Source organism: Mesoplodon bidens, assembly GCF_964165515.1.
Source record: "Mesoplodon bidens genome assembly, contig: HAP1_SCAFFOLD_96, whole genome shotgun sequence".
In the NCBI taxonomy this organism is placed as follows: domain Eukaryota; kingdom Metazoa; phylum Chordata; class Mammalia; order Artiodactyla; family Ziphiidae; genus Mesoplodon; species Mesoplodon bidens.
In genome coordinates this window covers 191,481-212,622 of record NW_027671845.1, presented here as the reverse complement: position 1 = coordinate 212,622, position 21,142 = coordinate 191,481, and the positions used below count along the sequence as shown (strand labels likewise).

At 51.6% G+C, this 21,142-nt stretch overlaps 2 protein-coding genes and 1 pseudogene across 3 annotated transcripts in view; all 3 read right to left on the bottom strand.

The window, feature by feature from the left end:
* The window catches only part of LOC308610912 (centrosomal protein of 78 kDa-like), a 460,151-nt pseudogene that overhangs the window by 339,643 nt on the left and 99,366 nt on the right, over nt 1-21,142 (bottom strand). The window lies entirely within an intron of this gene.
* Nucleotides 1-21,142, bottom strand: part of LOC308610924 (BCL-6 corepressor-like) — a 210,054-nt gene that overhangs the window by 89,805 nt on the left and 99,107 nt on the right. The gene's annotated exons all lie outside the window — the stretch shown is intronic.
* Nucleotides 1,765-20,359, bottom strand: LOC308610898 (BCL-6 corepressor-like; the record flags this gene model as incomplete). The annotated part of the gene is given in 9 exon segments (XM_081259889.1): nt 1,765-2,246; nt 3,674-3,830; nt 4,004-4,081; nt 4,519-4,664; nt 5,815-5,981; nt 10,856-11,089; nt 11,093-11,104; nt 19,168-19,215; nt 19,877-20,359. Coding segments are annotated over 9 exon segments (1,617 nt in total), but the record flags the coding sequence as incomplete, so codon positions are not given.

Here is a 21,142-nt window from a genome sequence, read left to right as displayed (position 1 = left end):
AGCAAAATGAAAGCTGCGCTCACATGTATCAAAAGACAAAAATTAGGGCTTCCCTGGTGGCGCAGTGGTTGAGAGTCCGCCTGCCAATGCAGGGGACATGGGTTCGTGCCCCGGTCCGGGAAGATCCCACATGCCGCGGAGCGGCTAGGCCCGTGAGCCATGGCCGCTGAGCCTGTGCGTCCAGAGCCTGTGCTCCGCAATGGGAGAGGCCACAACAGTACCACACACACACAAAAAAAAGACAAAAATTAACTGCCCTCTGTATCAATATATTAATGTGTTTCAATCACATATGTTTTCATGAAAGTTTAAACATAAAATCACCTTTAAGATCTAGGCCATGGGATCGGCTCCATGCCATGACAGAATACACCCCGTGAAGTTTACTTAACTTGTCTTAAGTGTGATAGAATTCTTTATACCTTGACAAATAACTAAAAGGAAAAAAAAAACCCACACACACAATAAGATGAAGAGCCTATACATTTGTCAATCTTGACTTATTTGCTTTTCTTGAGTCAGTTGGAAGTTTATAGCCACATTCTCAAAATCATTAACTACAATCTTCCCAAACAGGTAATTGACGAACAGATGCATTCTAAAACTTGTCAGTAACAAAGTGCTATTCCAGTTTACAGCAACAGTTTAATTCTACTTAGATACTAAAACTGAATACACTGAATACTGCAAACTTTATTGCCAACCACTCAGCAAAGTACTACATACCTTTTCAGATATAGGAAAAAAAATAAAATAAAAAGCATACGACTCTTCCTATTTTCATTTCCACAGATACATCCCAATCTTAATGATCAATCAGCGATTTAAATGTCAACTATAAACCCAGTATACTGCTGCTATGCAGTGTACTAGAGCAATAGAAGAGAGAGGACCTCAAACCCTCTGGTTCCCTCAAAGTCAAAGGCAGGCTTCCTGACCCCTCCAGACCACTACTGGACACAGGGAAGGCACACTAATGTTTCAGGACCCCAACCAACAGTCACCTGCTTTGTGATTACTTCCATGACACACCCTCACCAACACCACTGAGTTTGCTGCTCCTACGGGACGTTACATGTATTTCCTATTTTAACACATACCACAGTGCATCATAATTATGATTTCAGATAGATGTTCTAACAATTGAAAGAGAATGATGACTTTTTTGCTCTTTACATCTTGCTATTTCCCTTCCCATAATATTTCTTGAAGCAAAACCATAAAATATACACAAACACAAAAAACAGAAAATATACAAAACGTGTGCTTTGCACCTTAACACAAACTTAAGTAAAATTAGTTCTGACAGTATCCGGCATGACAAACTTCCATGGTACAAATGAGAATGGACCAAGGTTTGAGCAGGTACAGGAGATAATCCAGGCATGAACAACACCAAGGAAAGGTAGACAGGAAGTAACATGGTGTGTAGGAAATCACGAGACCAGTCTGATGGGAAGAGACTTAAACAAGACTGAAACTCACTTTCTAAACCTCCATCTCCAATTGGACAATTCGCAGGACACAGGTACACCAAAGTGGCCAATTTATTCAATCCCTTTAATATGGAGAAAGAGTTTAAAATTTTACTGGTTTGATTTGCCCCAAAAGCAACTCTCAACAGTTATGGCCTCTGTCGTCGGAGCTTTGTATGAAATTAAGTCAAAGTGTGGAGCTCCTTTGCCTTTTTTTTTTCTCCTTAAAAAAGAAAAGAAACAATTGTTCCGAGTAAAAACATATTCCAAAGCATGTGTACACTGAAAAGTAAAGAAACTTTATTAACAACTTCATAAAAACTGACTTAAAATTTTAAAAAGAAAAAAACATGTTTTGAAGTCCTTCTGACTGGAGTCGTGTCTCATAGTGTCCTTTCTTTACAGAAATAGTCGTATTAGGACACATATGCACAAGGATTAACACCATGAAACACTGTACACGGCGGGCCCCGGCGAGCTCACCAGTCGTCGTCTGAGTCCAGGTCTCTGGGGAGGATCCACTCCACGGATGAGCCCAGGAGAGTCTGAAGCTCGTTCGTGAACTCCACCAGATCTAAGAGCTCCTTACTTTCCGGATTAAAGGACTCCAGGTCTTTGGGGCAACAGAATAAGAGACTTGCTGACACTTGCCGGCAGAACTCGGCCTCTGCGATGGTGACAATTTCCACATTTGGGAAATTGCAGCGGAATATGCAGGAGGACATTTGCAGTTTCTTGAGCAGGTCTGAGAGCAACAGCCAGTTACGAGGCCTACACCAGAGAAAGGACAGTGGTTTGAGTTTCCGGCAAAATTAGAGGCGCTCCCAACTATGAACTACCCGTCTCCTGGCGGTGAAAGGGCCTGCTACTTCCACTTTGATTACCCCACCCCCACCCCACTTCTCACTGTCCTCAGAAGATCTACTTCTTCTTCTTTTTTTCTTTAATTTTATTTATTTATTTATTTTTGGCTGCGTTAGGCCTGTTGTTGCGCACAGGCTTTCTCTAGTTGTGGCTCACGGGCTCTAGAGTGCAGGCTCAGTAGCTGTGGCGCACGGGCTTAGTTGCTCCGTGGCATGTGGGATCTTCCCGGACCAGGGCTCGAACCTGTGTCCCCTGAACTGGCAGGCGGATTCTTAACCACTGTGCCACCAGGGAAGCCCGGAAGATCTACTTCTAGCGGGGGAACTCTGGACTCATGTGCATGTGTTAAGAGACCACCTAAGGCAGACCAGCCAACTTAGACAAAAGCAGGAGCAGCGCCCCTGAACGAGCCTCGTTGCAGGCCACCCCAGTGCTGCCTTGGCTCTGGCCACAACTCAGGTCACCCCTCTCCAAGTAAGTGCACCCCGTTCTAGTCACTGGGGAAAACCAGTCTGTATGCCAACCCAAGGGAGATGGCAAACACCTCTTTGACCTCTCCTCTCCTCCGGCCCTCATGGAGAGAGCATGAGAAACACTCGAGGTCACCTGGCTTTCCTTGCCTCTCCCACACCTCCAACCCGCCCCTCAATGCTGCCGGGAGTGAGGCTCTTTCGAGAAGGGAGGTGGTACAATCCTTCCTGATACCCTGCCACGCTTTATCATCTCTATCCCGAATAGAATGTCACCACAAAGGCAGACACGTTCCCAGCCTCAGAGTCCAAGGAGGATGCTACTCCTTAAGCACCAGGGTCAACACACAGCAGAGCAAGGTCTCCTGATGTGTTCACTCCAAAGGGTTGGTCATGGGGCACAGTGGCCCGACTGTGGGGACAAGACTCGATCTAAGCAAATCTGAAGACACATAAGATCCCAGGTGCCACATACGGCTTTCTCTAATCTTATACGAGAAGACGGTACACATCAGTATCGTCCCGTGGACCTCACGCGCCTTGGACGGCCCCTATGGTAGCCGTTTGGGGTGGATCCCTTCCCCAAGAGTTTACTGACTGAAACTGTGCAACTGCAGTCGCTGACTCCCGTGTCCTTTGGGCTCTAGGGGTGTGTTCCAATGAGGGCAGTTGGCTGGGGAGCCCTCCCACCCCACAAACTTTTCTGGAAAAGTTCCACTGCATTATGTGAGGTCGGTGGACACTTGGTGAGGGATTCACTCACCCCCCAACCCAGCCACCCTCATCTGCTGAAGGGGATTTCTAACTCCTGCCACCCCACAGAACAGCTGGGCTGGCTCTCGACCACATGCTGGCCACGCTCACCCCTGAGCGACGGACACCTGGACGTTATAACACGACAAAACGGGGTCTTCGGAAAATTCAAACTCCAATAGGTCACCATAGGCCTCGTTGCTGTCATCCTGGTCCTCCGGTCGTGGGGGATTTGCTAAAACATCGTAACCACTTTCATCATCTGGTTCTAACCGGGGGGGGGGGGGCGGCAAACAAGAGAGAGGTCAGTAAGCTGGAGCAAGATTCCAGCTGTTCGCCAAAAAGGACCCTGGAAAAATTCTTTCCCAAGCAAGTCCTGCTCACAGCATCACCCCCACCCCCACCCCCACAAGCCCAACTGAAACGAACAAGGCTGCTCACCACACACACAGCTGCCAGAGAACTCCGAAGAGCAACCGGGGCTACCGTCGTCAGGAGCCTGCAGGTTATTTAAACAGTCTGCAGAGAGAGGGGGAGAGAGAGAGAGAGAAAAAGAAACAAGATAACACCTGCTGGTAAGAGGCAAATGCTGCTGGAGTTCGGGAACATCTCACGCTGGGGCTGGTGTCACCTCCTGACAAGTCCCACTGCACACGCCTCCAGGTATCTGACTGAAACCTCCCCACGCGTCCACCCGCCTTCCTGAGGGACTGCCCGCCTCACCGCCCCAGCCTGCCAAACAAAAGCTAGCCTGGCTAGCTAAGAGTTTTCCAGCCCCCCACCTTGCAAAACTCAAAGTATGTATCTCTTCTTTGACAGACTAACGTTGGGCTGCTTTTCCCAGTAAAGGGTCACTTAGAGTAAACGGGGGGTGGGGGTAGGGGGAACCCAGGTGAAAGGCTGTGAAGTCACCGTCTAGATGCTTGAACAAGACCGTGTCTTGACCTCTGCCGTACCTGTTAAGAACTTCTCCAGAAGTTCGCTGTGGTTCACTTTCTTGATGGTTCTACCTGAGTACGTAGCCAGGGTAGCATCAGCACCGTAGGAGAGGAGCAAGCGGACAATTTCGAGATGATCATTCTTGACAGCATCGTGGAGAGGCCTAGGAGAGGTGCGGAGGATTACACCTGTGCACGCGACGCTTGCTTCTAAGGACACGGGGCAAAATCGAGCGTGTGCGGCCAAGCCTCGTAGGCGCACTATTTCACCGAGGAGGTGAGTGTACGGTCGCTGCGACAAATTACTCTGTTATTTCAACACATAACCCTTTACGGGACAGGTGAAGGGACCATCTCAGGCCTCATTCTTCAATGCAAATCTCTCTTAATGCATGGCCCAAGGAGGAACTCAGGCCACGATGAAAACGTTTCCAATGAACTTAAATAGTGACAGACTGTATGAAGGTAACATACGGCGGGGTGGGGGGAAGAACCCCAGCATCACGGAAGCAGATACGACAAGCCATTGTTACACCATTACAAACAAAACCCAAAAAGTGCAGTTTGTAAAAGAAACTAGGGGCAAAGTGGAACCTCTCCTGAAACCAATTTGGAGATGAGTGATCAACCCTCTCGCCCAGAAGCAGTCGACAGGCAGGGCGAGTTCTCAGGAGGATACAGAGTCCTCCTGTCCGTGTCCACTGGGGTCAGGAACACTGTCCGCAGTCCCATCCAGAAAGGATGCTATTTGGAAACCATGAACCACCAAATACCTTACGGTTTTGCTCATTTTATGACTGTCAGGAAAGCCCCAGTGCCCTGCCTCGTGGTGGCATCCCAGGTACAACCAGGAAGATGCTTGGGCTGACTCACACCTGGGCCTCTGGCCAATAAACCGAGGTCAAGGACAGAGTGGGGGTCAGGCCCGGGGATGTGGGTGGACACGGCAGGTCCTATCAAGCCAGTTGCCACTGGACCTGTCTGTACTCCTGCAACTTTCAACTCACATATATGTTCAAGATTGAGATTCAACAGACGCTAGTGGAGAGTCCAGGGTCTTAAAAGAGAACACCCCTGATTATTCATGCAGGCTCAACATTTTCAGGGACTTCCGTCCATAAGAGTGTCACAGACTTTTAAAGTTCTATGTAAATTTGCCAGAAAGATCTGTCCGATTCCATTCTAGAGGACTCCGCCACCAGTGTGCTTACATGGCACTCACTCTCCATCTTTCCTTCTGGGGTTCCCCGCACACCCTGAGAACCACTGCCTATGCCCCAGCAGGGCCACGCCAAGAGCAAGACCGCCACTGACCCGGTTCCATCCTGGGCACTGCAGTTGACATCGGCACCATATTCAAGGAGGTGTCGTATGATGTTGAGCCAACCTCTTGCACAAGCCTCGTGCAGGGCACAGTAACCCGTGTTGTCGCGGTGGTTCACATCACAAATCTTGTTCTCCAGGCAGTACAAGACCACTTCCTACGGGGAGAGGAGAGGAGAGGAGAGGAGATACCATCAGACAACCATACAGTGAAACTTGTAAGGGTGACATCCCCATAGCTTGGCGGTGCCCACTTTCAAAGGCATACATCCTTGGGGCCAAAAGCCCACCATGGCGCGGGGAGGTGGCAGGCATCCTGGTGGGGCATGAGAGTGTGTGAGAAGGGCTTGGAGATGCAGACAGTGTTGTCTAAGGCTCTGCTGCACCAGTGGCCTGGCCATGGGCAAGTTACCCTTGAACTTCTCCAAGCTTCCACAGGGCTGCTGAGAGGACGCATTCGGATAGCGATGAAAGCCCTCAGCCCAGGGGCCGACGTGACCAGTACAGAGGTGTCACGGCTGCTAACATCTTAGATGACACATTGCCAAGCACAGACCATTCTCACTTGATGGGTCTGTTCAGTCAGTGGCAGTGGACGATAACACAAGTTTAGATAAAAGTATGGATGACCAACACTTAAAGAGAGCTTCAATCAGCCAGAGAACATTCCCCAGCTTAGAGAAGCAGGGACACCCAGGTCAGCTACATCCTCGCGCCCCCTGTTAAGACCCCAAATCAGAACCTGGGCCTCAGATGCTCTTGTCTGTATGTTAAGTAGAGTTAAAGAGAAGCTCTCTCCCTCCATTCTCGAGGAATGACACAAAATGCCTCCAATAACCCCACCCTCTATTTTGCCTCACTCCACCCTCTCGAGTAAATATGAAAATTTTAGACTGATTCTGCCCCAAGTTAATGACAGAAACCTGATACACCACAGGCTGCAACCTCCACATTTCAAGAATCAAATAAAATGTTCACCCCCGCCCCCAGAGATGTTCTGTGTCAACACTGTGCATTAGAATCAGTGTTATTAACCTTACTGCTTTGGCTTGTTAAAATATTAATATGAACCACTCCCAGTAAGCAGAGCAGGAACTTATTCAATGTTTTATTACCTTAAGAAAGTTTTCAGACACATCGAAAGCATTTGCCACCAGAAAACACGTTATACTGTTTATACTGGGTAAGTCGTGCCCAGCAGAGAGCTGTCAGGTTCTGAGAGCTGGGAGTAGGCAGAACGTGCATGTGGCCCAACACATGGTCTGCTGGGTAAGGGGGGATGGGATGGGGTCAGAACAGGCCTCCTTGTGACATCTCTCAGGTAACTCATCTGTTAAACCTAAAACGGGGGTCATTCTAGCCGCCCATAAGTGCGAGATGGGTTCTGTAAAACCTTTTATGCCCTTTGGAGGACACGCCAATCAAAGGTGACCACTCACTTGGGAGCAAACTAGAATGTTCCATTTGCTTACCACGTGAACCTAATGGGGCATGCTGGTAAACCTGGCCATCGGTGCCCTGTTACTTCAGGTCACTGCAGCAGCTCCCTTCCAAAACAAGAGGAGGAAGAGAAAAGGCACGCCCACGAATGCGTTTCTCCGTTTACATCCCAACCTGCCAGAAAGCCCACAATCCTCTGGGCTCCCAGGCCACCTGCCCCGAGCCCTGGTATCCAGGATACCGCAAGAAGCTGCTGCTCTTTTAGCAGGCCCTCACTAGCCAGACTTGAGTGGACGGCTGCAAGCTAATGAGTTGTGTGCCCCAGCCAGGGAGAGGCCCTGTCACGTGGCTCTGGGATCAGTTCTGAACGCCACCAACTGCTGTGCACACATCAATTTACTCAACCCAGGGTTTATTTGCTGTGACAATCATGGCCTTCACCTGGAAACCTTCATCACTACTAGGGCAGATTCAAGGGTACCTAGAAATGAAAGGCCGTCCAAGCTGATGGGTAAGTCAACTCTCTTCTCCTGGAAGATGGCAGCAAAGGCAGCAGTAGCCCCACGGCCAGGTCAGACTTTTTGCCACGGGCTGTCCTAACTCAACCACGTTGATCCCACTATTTACACAGTGCTTCTCATTTCCCCAGATGAGGACGTCTTCTGTCACCCACAGGAACCCAGGAGATAGCAGGAAAGGAAGGTAGTACTATCCTCATTCAACACTTGGAAACTGAGGCCCAGAGATATTAAACCCCAAGTTCAACATGAAGTACTAGACCTATAACTCAGGTCTTTGGTACCTGGTCAGCTGGGAAGATTCAAAAGGCCCCAGAGGGCCCCAGTTAGAGGGATGCAATCCAGCTGTGACGAGCATCCCACAGGCCTTCTCTGTTGGGGGTCAAGTGGGCTAACTACACTCTCCTAGCTAGGAGGGTGATGGCCTCTAAATGGATGGCAACCATCGCCACCAACACTTTCTCTAACTGAAAGGTGAAGAAGCGGGGCGAGTCTGTCGACGCAACAAATTCCTTGGTCTATTTTCTCCGCTAGAAATAAACGGGAGTGTCTGAAGGGCAGCCCAGCCATTCCCGAGCAAAGTCAAACTGCTTTTGTCGGACAGCTCTCTGTTCAGCAGCTATAAGCCGAATGCCATTACCCGGAAAATGTAACCATAAAGGCCATAAGCCCGACGTTGTGAGTTAATTAAATGCCTCATTAACTTTTTAAAAAACATGACATTCAATTCATAGAAAATTTAACCATCACCGCTAAAGGCACAAGCATGTGGTTGCACACGGGCGTTTTAGCCTAAGAAATAGAAGACTTTTTCCCAGGAGGGAAAGGTTTGAGGTCTTTGGCCACGCAAGTGATCTATTTAACGCGGATCTGAAGCCAGAGTGTGTTTCTAAACTTCCAGAACCAGATTATCATGACATAAAGCTCAGACAGCCTTTATACTGCAAATGGTATCTTTGGCTAAGCAGAAGAAAATAACCAAGAATGCTGAAGACAAAACTTCAGGAAAACCCTCCCAAACCACACCCTTATCTGCTTAAGCAAACTGTCCTTCAATTTGAAAAGGTTGAAGCTGCCACATCTCCCAACTGGGCCATCATCCCAACATTTAAAATTCTGCCCAGAGAAATCCCAGAAAGCTGGATTCAAAGTTGAAAGCGTTCATCTACTTGTCACAATGTTCAGCATCAACACTGGTGATGTGTGGAATCTACATATTGAAATTTACATTTGAAGAAAAAAACAAATCCCACCGTAAACATTCCCAAGGCTTCCTGTGCAATCAAAGGCCAGGTAGCCTAAAAAAGGATGGATCAAGTGCCCCTTGGTCCAGGCCTCAGAGCCACCAAACCAAAATGGAAACTGTCTTAGAGGACCAACGAGGGTCTTTTGACGTCTCTGGTCCCAAAGGGAGGCTGCTGGAAATGATGCCAAGCTCACAGGTGGGGCTCGGAGCCCCGCCCTCCACGGCGGGTGCAGCAGCACCCCGCCCCCCCATCTCCAGCATTTGCTGGAAGCGGGAGTCTACTTTCTCAACCCTAACCCAAAAGTTGGGGTTAGGGGTCTCCCCCCCACCTCCAGCGTTTGCTGGAAGCAAGGAGACTATCTTCTCAACCACGGGGGGTCTAGCTCCACACTATGTGCAACATCTGCTCTGTCCTCCTAGGAGCCCGCTCTCAGCTCTTGGGAAACCAAATGGGTGCTCCTTGGACTTCACCTGCAAGTAACTGCGCTAACTACCAGAAAGTGCTCTCTAGCTAATGGAGAGGTCTCCAAGGGACGTGTAGATATAAACAACAGCACATTCAACCCACAACAACAACAAAAAAACACCCCAAACTAAGCATAGCCCTAGTGCTTCCAACTACCCACCCACAGTCATGCCTTAGGGCCAAGGCAGGCACACTTCCAAGGGCTCACGGCACTATGGACCGGGGTGGGGGGACACGACGGGAGACGGGGGACAGGGACACAGAGCTGGCTGAGGGTGTGGGCGCCAGGGCTCCGGGCCAGCCTGGGTCCTGCCACCCCAGTGCTCAGCCACACCTCCACGCTCAGCCTGCTGCACTGCGTTTTACTGTCACCATTCAACTCCCAGAAGGCTGATGCCAGCACAGAAAAATGCCTTTGCCCTGTGGGCTATTACATCACAATTGCTACTGACAAGTATGGTGCGGGAACTGCACAGGGCAGAGAGAGTCATCTCTCTCACAGAGGTTTTGAACTGTCAAAAGGGCAATTCCAGTGTGAGCCAGTCTTGCTGAGGAGCGTGGTGGGCTCTGGAGCACTGCTGGATTGCTACCTGTACGGGTATCAGCTAACCCCTCTGAGGCTCAGTTTCCTCATCCGAGAGTGGGCTAGTACGCGTTACTCCCAAGTGAACATGTTAAAAGGGTGAAAGGAGTTACTACAGATCACACGGGCTTAGGCAGATATCAGCTATCTTTCTATGTTGCTCTAGCAATAGAGGCCATCACTGTCATCAGCCGTGCTGGGTTGGGATACAGCAGTGTGGACAGGGAGTTTTGTGCAAGGCTCAACCCCTGCTCCCCGCCCATCAGCCCTCGGCTCCCGTGCCCTCTCAGAAAGAGACTGCTCAGGTCTGCCCCACTCCCACCCCTACTCTGCACAGACACTTCCCACCCGCTACCCCACAGGGGCATCACTCTGCCCCAAACAGCACAAGTTAGTAGAGCTAATAACTACTCTCCTTCTTGCTATTCAGAATCCAAAAGGGCTCATTAAAATTCCCCTGGTCGCCAAGCCCTGGGTTAGGTCAGATTTTGTATCAGAGATAAGTGAGCCAGACTGGCCGAAGCAGCCTACCTGCCTGAACGGGAACGGAACATCAGAGAGGCCTGCCTTTCTTTTCACACCACGACTGAACAAGCCACCAAAGAGCCCGCAGTGTGAGCGGGAGCCAACGCAAACACCCTGCTGGAACACCCAGCCCAGCCCGCCACGTGGAGGGGGCTGGGCTCTGAGACCCGCCCCCCATCCCCAGCCAGTGTGTCCCCCACCCAAGGAGCAGCAGCCGGCGGATCCTGATCCGGGGCACCCACAAGGATGCTCACCTCATAGTCAAGCCGGGAGGCCTGCTGTAGGAGGGTCTCGCCCGCATTCTTATTGACAATAAGTCTCCGCGCTTCCGGTGGCATCGGGCGGGACTGGGTGGTCTCTGGAGGGGAGCTTGACCATGTCAGCTGCGAGGCCTGGGAAGCTGGTAACAATTGCTGCAAACAGTCCAAGGGCTTCTGGTCCTGCTTGGCCGGCGAAGGATCATAGTCGGAACTGGGCTCAGGCCGCTTTCAAAATCTCCGGACGGTCACCTATCACGAAACCAGGCAGCGCACACATTTCAGGCTGTCCTTCCTCCACCCGCCTGGTTCGCCTCCTCCCTGAGTTACAAAGCTGAGTGGAGGAAAGCACTTTTCCTCCTCTCTGTCTGGGGGAGGCAGGGTGCGAGGAAGGGGTTGCATTTTTACTCGCTGGAAACTTCACCGCCACCCAGGAGACAAGTCCCCTAGGAAGGGGCAGGGACGTTTTGGGGGGAGGGGTTCAGGAAAAGGAAAGCTTTGTCCCCAGAAGCAGAGAAGTAGGCAGGCGGGATGTGCCTGCATGGGCCCGGGAGGCGGGGGAGAGCCAGGGGCAAGAGGTACCTTGCCATCCGCATTATCCACCTAGGAGTCCCCTGGCAGCGGCAAGCCCCGCCTGGGCTCCTGAGGGATCAAATGCTTGGTTTTGCACGGTCGCTTCCCGGATGGTTTCTCGCTGTTGTCGGTGTATTGCTGCGGCAGGGGCGAAGGCTGCCGATCCATTTCTTCGTCCATGCACAGCACATCTGTCAGGGGAGAAGAAGCGGGCGTTACACAGTTGTAGCCGGTGAGGAAAGAAAAGCCCATTGTTAGCACTGATCGTTGGAGCAGCTTCAGTTTTTAAAGATATACCAATTATGTTTTCAAAGCACTAATATTTTAATCATCCCACATTCAACCGGCAAATAGGCTAACCCACGAAACGCCAAATGGCAAGTCGCTTCAAAGGGCCGCAAGAGAGGGCAGAAGCCAGCCCTTCGTGCGCTCCCGGCCCCACCCGTGGGGGGCCTGGGTGCTCGGGACAGGGCGACTGGGGACAGCCTGAGGCTGGAATGAGGGCACTGACAAGCGCCCGGGGTCACCCAAGACTTCCCTTCCTGCCCAGCCGCGGGCTGGGTGACGAGGAGCAGCCCAGGAAATCGAGCTCCCGCCTCACTGTCCATTCCATAAGGAAGTGTGCAGGCTGAAAGGACCTCAGGAAGAAAACTCCCCGCTCGCCACACGCTACTCTTGTCAACTTGGATGGCCCTCAGGTCCCCTCCAGGGCCGTTTCCCACAGAGGGCGGGTGATCCAACCTCCAGGAGCGCCCCCCGCCCCGTGCGTACCTTGTTCATTGTCACTGCATTTAAGGGACTCCTCCAACCAGCTGCTGTTGCTTTTGGCCTCTGCCCTTTTCCTGCCAGGTTTCTCTTCAGAGATGGTATTGCCCTGGGGGGTGACCGCAGGCTGAACCGCCTGGGTCACTTCCTTCCTGCCCTGCCGGCCAGGTTTGCTCTGTGCTCCCGACGTTCTCTAAGGTGCAGCAAGCGGCGCTGCTTTCTGGGATGGAGCCCTGTTAATTCAATGCACACCTCAGGTTGGTCAGCTCACTATAATGTGGCTCTTCTAAGTGGTTAGAGGAACTGTTTGTCATTTCCCTCTCAGGCCAGTCAGCTAATGGACAAATAACTACAAATTAAAGAAGAAGCCCCCCAGGGCGAGGCGGGGGGGCGAACAAACTGTCTTACACATCACTAACAGGGGTGGGGGAGGGGAGGGGTGTGGTCACTGTGTTGGCTGGAACTTGTCACCAAGTCTCGGGAGGGGGCCTATTTGCCTTTGGCCACCTTTGGGCTCCAGCCCCGGCACCTGGCTTTGGGGGGGTGGGGGGTGGGAAGGTGTGAGTGGCTCCCCCCAGGGCTCCAGGGTGGGACTGGAACTTTCCACTGCTCCGCTCCAGGACTTCCGAAGGGTGCCCTGCGGGCCTGAAGCGACATCGAGCTCACCTTTGCAGACCCGTTTCCGCTTGGCTTTCAGCAGAGTCCTCGGGGAGCACAGTGGTCTCAGTGTGGTTCCTATTGCCAGACACCTTGCGCTTTCTGTTCAGCCGGAGGGTGGGGCTGCGTGACGCGTCCGGGGCCGCCTGGTCGGCGGGGGACTCTCTGGGGGGCTCCGTGTCCATGTCCTCAGGAAGATCACTGTCTTCTGGGGCTTTGAAGGGGTCAGGTTTGCTTCCATCATAACACTCCCCTAGGGGAGGGGAGACAACCCGGAAAGAGGGAACAAAGGTCACCAGGAGCAGGCAGGACCCCCATGCCCAAGGCAATCTGCTACCAACAGACCACCCCCCTTTGGAGACCAGGGGCCTCACACGCCGGAAGCACAAAACCCTCAGAAAGACGTCCCAAAGGAAGGACAGCTGAACACAACCAGCAAAGAAAGCAGAAAATGAGGCGCGTAGCCCACTCACAATCCATCCTTCAAGGGTCAAGGTGAGGCATCTACACCATCCGTCTATAGGCATGTGAGATCACTCCCTAACTGCGTAACTCTCCAAGGTGGCTTACTTTTAAAGGGGGGGTGAGTGACCTCACAGTAAGATCCAACCAATCAGGGCAGAGCTACAAATGACTATGGAAACAGCTGCTAGTCAACAAAAAAGGCTGATGTCATAAAGAGACCAAATAGCCCCCAACTGCCATGTACACAGACATAGCACCAATGTTCACTTGGGTCAGCAGGGGCGAGGGTGAAGAAAAAGGGTAGGGAAAGAATGGTGAGAGGCTGGGAAGCTGGGGAGACCAAGGCAAGAGGAGCCTGGCAAAGGGAAAGGAAAGGCTTCCTGGTGCACACACAAGGGTCAAGGGCAATTTCAAAGAACTCAACCAGATTGCTACAACTCCGTCTGTCCTCCTTCCACACCCGTGGGGGGAAAAGCATTTCACTGCCATCGAGCGGCTGCTCCTAGTTCCTGTCTAGGAAGAAGGCCTTCAGTGACACCAGTCACCCACCTGGCACGTCTCCACGCCTTCCTTCCCAGGCAACAAGCATCTAAGGACATTTCAAAGACAAGACTCCAACCCCCTTCGTGGGGGTGGCGTGGGGGGGTGCGGCGGGCAGGGCTGAACTGCTCACACCTCAGCTCCGCCTGTGTTGCTCCTGCCCCCTCTGCTCAATCTAGCATCCACTTGGGGCTTTTCCTCCAATCACCCCAGCCTAACATCACTCCTCACTTTTGCTCTAGCCAAAGAAACAGTTCAACTGCTTTGCTAGTCACATTGTTTCTAACACACAAATAATTCCATAATGATCACTGTGCTGTTAAAGAGTTCCCCGAAGATGACCCTGTGTCCATCACCGGCCGGGGGTGGGGGTGGGCGTATGAGTTTCGTATTTTGTTAACACCTGAGCTAAGCTCCCACAGCCCGTTTTTCTAGATGAAATCATGGACACACCCCTCACATGCTGCTCGCATTCCTCCTCCTCTCCCTAGACCACTTCAAGTATCACTCCCACTTCTGCCCAGCCGGATGGTCCCCTGATCAGCCTCTCTTGGGGGCATTCCCAGCATTTAATGGCAGCCAGTTGTGGGGATGAACCTCACCCTGGCCTGGGCTAGCCTGACCTGTGTTCTCAATGGTGGAACACACTTAGCTTTTCTCCAAGGGTATCCCAAGGTGGGAGAGATCCCCATCTACTCTTGCCGGAATGGTGGAATCACCCCAACCGCGAGGGTCTCCTGCCATGGCAGCAGGAGAAACCCCAAACTCATGGCCTGTGCTTACGGGTGATGCAGCCCAGGCTACCGCAGGCCCGGTGAAGACGGCGTGCTGCAACTCTCACTCGGGCTGCTCTGTGACCCTCTTAAACACTCGGGCAGGAATGGCGCCGCTTTACAACTCGGCCCCCTTCACTTGTAAAGTGGGAATGTTACTGCTAGCCTCCCTCCAGGGTGGGCTTCATAATCACGGGCCGGGCTCAGCACAGAGAAAGGCTGGAAAAATCCCTTTAACCAAAAGATGCCAAGACTTTCAGACCAGCCTGAATCTCAGGCCTGAAATGTAGGAAATTTTAAGAGGTGAGCCCTGCTGGTTACACCATTGGACTTCTCTGGTCCAATCTGGTCCAATCAGCCTTCCCTAAAAGCTCCGTGGGAGGGGATCCATGGAGGAATGGAAGGGCTACCTTAAGAACCCCCATGTCCAATTTGAAAGTTTCTTTTTCCAAACTAGGTCCATCTACCCTTCCCCCAACCCCGGAGCCTTTTAGGGCAAAGACCTCAATTCCCCTCAGCTAAGGCCCCCCAAGACCTTACGCTAGTGTGACCTTACCCAGGCCAGTAATAACCCTGAAGGACACCCACCCCGACTGCCCAAGATGCCCATGGCCACCAGCCATAGGGTAGAGGCTCCGTGTCACTTAGAGCTTCTCAAAGACTGTTCTAACCATGACCCACAGGAGGATTACCCTTGAGGGCAAAGGAGATGGGGAGATAAATAGATACACGGGGATCCTAACCATCAGGCTTTGCCATCATTGCTACTTTTGGCCCTTCTAAAAGTGGGAAGCCACGTGCCCTTGGTCACCCAGTCTAAGCAAGATGTGAACGTGGTCCCTGCAGCATGGTCCTATGACTCACAGCACATATATCCCAAATTCATTATGATTGTACCATAGCATCACCTCACAGAAGCATCACCACAGCAACATTTACAAGTCACTGTGGCAGCAAAGCACCCTCACCACTGTTGAGCCATGCCCAGTGAGGCCTAAACAAGGTGAGAGGGTTCTGACCTGCTGGAAGGCTCCCCAGGATTAAAATCCCCTTCTCTGTAGCTTAACTATAATAGCACCTCCAGTCAGGGCTAACCTTGTTCAAAGTTACACCCGCTACAGAAGGAGTGCAGGGGATCTCTGTTCCAAAGTAGTTTACAAACGTGCAAGTGCTCAGCTGGAAGAGAAGTTCCCTGAGCAAAGAAGTTTCATGAAGCCCCTCGACTGAGGCTTCCTCCAGCTCCTGGCCAGGCACTGCCACTGAGCAGGTCCTAGGCCTGTCCCAGCCAAGTGCTTGGCAAGGGAGATGGTTACTCCAAGTTTGAGAAGGAAGGGACCAGTGCCTCCTTGCCCCGCCCCATCTTCAAATGCCACTGAGGGTTCCTAGTGATGAACTTCCAAGTCTGAGGAACCTCCCAACTCATTTGGTGAACTTCCAAAATAAAAATTTCACTCAGCCACCCATGTGATCATAAAGAATAAATGAGTATCTCGGCCACTGTGTTTTCAAGTTAATTCCTTTTTTTAAACAAGCCCCTAGCAACAAGATGCACCCGCACCAGGACAACCAGGGCCACGCAAACAGCACCCACCACCTTGGAAGCTCCTGGGCCCTCCATGGGTAGGGGCTGCCTCAGAAGGGGGAAGGCATCTTGAAGGCATCCTGGACCCTCTCTGGGACCCCTGCCCGCCCCAAATCCCCGCCCCAGCTCCCATGTGCTCACAGCTCGGCTCTCGGCCACACCGACACCCATGAGAAGGACCTGAGCCCATATCAGCTCAAGACATGATGGCCCAAGAACAAGAAGGCCCATTCATATCCAGCTGAATGGAGTGAACACCTGCTGGGCCTTGGACGTGGAGGCCGCAGTAAGAACAGTGGCCCCTTCAGGTGACCTTTCCTGACCCGCTATTTACAAACCCCACGTCTCTACAAGATAGAGGGTGGGTGGGGAACCCACCTCCGTTGCCCCAACCTTTCAAACGGAGCCCCTCACCTTCCCCAACCCTTCTCCTGCCCTCCCATGGTGGCCATTCATGGCTCACTGGGCCATGTCCCGGGTGCTCCAGGAAGAGACCCGTCGGTCGGTCTGAGATTGAAGGCAGGCGGTGGGGGGAGGGGGCTTTCGGAATCATCTGGGGCTCAGGCCCTGCTCCCCATCAGCCACACCGAGTTCTCGTCTCCACGCTCAGCAGGAAAGACTGGGAAGGACGCACACAAACGTCTCTGGGAAGAAGGGCGGGTGAGGCCACTGAGACGTGAAGGGCAGCGGCCACCCTGGGTTTGGCCACGTTGCTGGAGAAAAGGGCGAGAAGACTCGAGGCCGGTTAACTGCCCGCTCCCTTCCTCCAGCCTCCCTCACCGTCCACCCAGAAGAGGCAGATCCCATCCTCAGAAAAGTGCAGCCCCGTGAACTTGGCCTTGCCCACTTTTATCACATCTCTCGGAGAAACTTCCCCAGGAGCTGAGTTATGAGGCCACTCAGGAGGGTAAGGGCTGCGTGTCAGCTGTGAGCACAGGCAAGGAGGGAGGCCTTCTTACTGCTTCACTCCAGGGTGGCCTGGACCCTCCGTTTTTCATTCCAATCCCGAGGGGGAGGAGCTCGGAATCGTCTACTCCAGGCACATCAAGAGCCCCATCCCTCGGGTAAGGCCACCACTGACTAGCCCCAGAAATCCCCTTCTACGGGAGCCACGTGGGACAGACCAGTCCCAGTGTGGCTTACCCAGAACCGTGGCCACAGGCCTTTGTCTGACCCCAAAGATGAGCTGGGGGAGGGCAGTGCTCCAAGCAGCAGAGAGAAGCACACGCTGCTGCTGACCACAATTCTCCCGAACTGCATCAGGCACCCACGACCTAAGCGTGCGGGCGAACGGCGACCCTACGACCGGGTCCAAGGGCCTGGGCCTCCCAAACGTGCCCACCACCCCCGACTGTCCCGTCTCAGGAGGATTTCATGCCCACCCTGTCCTCGACGTTCACCGAGGTGCCCTCACTCACCATCACCGGTGAGGTTTCTGGGGTCCGGAGCAGGCTGCAGGCCGCAGGCCACAAGCACGCACACGGAAGAAAGCGGGAGAAAGACCTCCACTTGCTGCCAACGCATCTCATTCGCCCAGGAAGTCTCGAGGGCCAAGCCCGAAGTCAACCCCAGTGGGGGAGCAGCCGATGGGACCGCAGAGTGTGACTCGAGGCCAACACGAGCTTTCTCTCCAGTTCGGCCTCCAGAACAGAACACACCCGTCTGGTGGGAAGAACGGCCTCGCTGATCCCACGGCCTGGGAGCGTGGTGTCAGCTCCTCATGACTGCAAACGAGCCTCCACAGAACACAATGATGCTCATCTCTCTGGGGCCTTCATCAGCCCTCATCGCACTTGAACGAAACCTCTGCCTCTGGAGGGAGAGTCCGAGTACTCTCCACTCCCTCCCACAGGAGACTGTCACTCTGGAGGGTCTGGCTCTGGCTGCAAGTGCCATTCCACTGCTACCAAAAACCCGTGTCCGTACCTGCTACACAACAGAACACATACCTGCTACGCCGGAGGTCCTGCACTGCCATTCCTCTGCTCTACTGTATCAGACTATTACTAACTACAGGACTAGCATTGCTCCGGAAAAAGGAGACGCGTGCCAGGGAACAACATTTCATAGGTGCTTCACTCCTGGATGCCGCAACGCTCAAAAGGACAACCAGCCTTGCAATCCACAGCTGGGAAGGGTGGCCAGAGCAGCCCGTTCTCCCAACAGCCAGCACCCAGACGCTGGGCCGTCGGAAGCGTACTGCTTCCTCTCACCTCCCTCGGCACTGGGAGCGGAAGCGCCCCGTTCCCACCGACGTGGTACCACACGCGAGCCGCCTGGGTTCACTTACATCTCTCACTGTCGTTCTGGTTGGCAATGGCCTCCTCCGGGGCGACCGACTTTGGCTTTTTGTCCTGACTTCCTTTCAGCCTTTCCCAGTCAGCGGGGCTGAATTTGCGCACCTCGGAGTCTTTGGTCGTGGGGTGGCCACCTTCTCGCTCTTTCATCTCCAACTCTGAGAAGCGCATCACTGCACGCTACAAAGAGAACGGAGATGGAAAAAAGACACACCTTACCACCAAAGCTATTTCACTGCCCTTACCTTAAAGGAAGGTATCTTCAAAGAAAAGTTTACCCAAAACCAACCACAATTTATGATACAACTGAGATATTTTAAAATTGAACGATAAAAATGTAAGAGTGTCTATGTGTAACTAGTCACACACTCTTTATTTGTAAAGCCATACGTATGTAGAGATATATGTGGTGTGTATATATAGCCATACATACACTGTGGCATACAGACAGACATTCTCTTTCGAAGGTAAATAAAACAAAACAAAAACACAACACAAAGAAAGCGAAACAAAAACACAACAGAAAAGAAAACAAATGCACAGTGAATAAAGACGACCATGGCCCACAAACTTCCCTTTGTATATTTGGAAATGAAATTTAACTCAAAAGGTTTATGGAAGATTCTAGTAATAAAAATTTGAAGAACTGACCTCACAGTAAGCAGCGGGTAGACATAAAATACTGTCCTCTTGTAATCCTTCCATCTATGTAATTAAAATGGGCACTCAATGGATCATTTAGATAACTTCATCCATTTTTATAAGCATAAACCAATTTTTTTCTTAACACTGCAAAACAATTTGGCTTTATTTGTCTTCTAATTAAAAGTAAAATATCTTAAGGAAATTCCTATACAACATCTATCATTCACTAGCAAGTTAAATACATACTCTATCCCTTTAAGCAAGGTTTGTGTTTTTGTTTTGTTTGTTTGTTTGTTTTTTGGGTGGAAAAAAAATTGCACGAATCTCACAGACATGCGGCCGCTACACACCTCCACCAAGTATCACGTAAGGCATTCTAAGCAGCGCTTTTAGGTATATTTGTTAACGTACAGTAACGGCAGAGAAATCAAAGCGACTGATAGGTAAATGTCATGCAGTCTTTTAGACATCCTTCGCAATAATTGAAACTTCCGTTATCAGCATTCGAGTGGAGTTCGCTTAAAATCTACAGAATAACTTAAAGTATCCACTTACGTCCCCTTACTGGACACATTTCAAACATTTAAATTATCCTAAGCTTCATTAACCAAATCAGCCCGGTGTCCTGCCCTATCATACCCCCGGCCCCCTCCTCTTCACACATTAAAAAAACCTGACAACTGGTCAAGCTCCTGAAATTCGGGTGTGTGGGGGGGCTCACCTGCAATGCCCGCTGCTCCCGGCCGAGCTGACTGGAGTCTGCGTACAGTCCGGTAGCGACACACTTGAACCGGTCACCCACGTAACCAGCGGAGTTGGCGATTCTCTTTGCCAACTTAGATGGCTTCGGGTTCAGAACTTTGCCATCGGTTGATCCTGCCTCGTCAGCTCCGTCTTTGGTGTCGGTGGGGGTGACGTCCACACTCGGTGGGGCACTGCCCACGCAAAATGGTTTGGGATCCTCTTGGGTTTTCCCGAAAGTGACCGCAGAGCCGTCGCTCGCCAGGGTCGGCTCCAGGAATGGAGTCGAGACCGGCGTCGCTAGGTTCTCCTTGTTGGTTACCACTGGAACATTCTCCTTGCTGAAGCCGGAAACTGGCTGGCCCGGAGCCTGTTTGAAAGTATAGGCTTCGTGGAAGTCACTGATGCGTCCCAACTCCTCTCTCAGGGCAATGAAATCCCGGTGTGGCTGTAGGGCCACATTTTACTTTTTTATTTTTAATATACGTTCACATGTTTCCAGAAAGGATCCAAGGTGGCCCATAACGTAAGGACACACAATATTAGCTTTAAAAAAACATGAAAAAAAAAAAAAGGGAAATCATGATCCTGGAAATGGGTTGCATCCTTTTAAGGGGTGAGAATAACAGAATGAGTGAGCCAAAGATTTGGGAAAGGATCTCACATTTCCAAATGTCCAAATCTTAAAATTGCACCAAGTGGGAATGTAGCTGTGGCAGTATTAACCTGAGAGAGCTCTATGATCGCTGTCTTTACTCATCACTTGGTTGCAAGGTTATAAACGACAGGGTAAGTGAAGGAGGGCAAGTAGACAGATAAGAGTCATTTCCTGATTCTCAAAAGAAGGGGCATCACCTAGGGAAGGGCACTCCAAAATCCTACAGGAATCATCTGGATATACTAAATTTCCTAGGTGGCAAAAGTATCTCATTTGACCCTAGCAGCCAGATGGAACTTAGAAAAGCAGTGAAAAGCTACTCAACTGAATGCAAGTCATGTGACTAGGAGCACGTCAGTGAAAAGTTCAAGGGAAGATGCTGTGGAAGAGCAGTTCACCTTGTGGTTGAGCGTCCTCAGAACGTGCAATGGGAGGTGCAGCACCTGCTCTGTCTCACAGGGACCCTCCAATCTCTAAACTCATCTTTCCTGGGAAGCTGAATTCAAAGAGTCAATTTAAAAAAAAGATAGGGCTTCCCTGGTGGCGCAGTGGTTGAGAGTCCGCCTGCCGATGCAGGGGACACGGGTT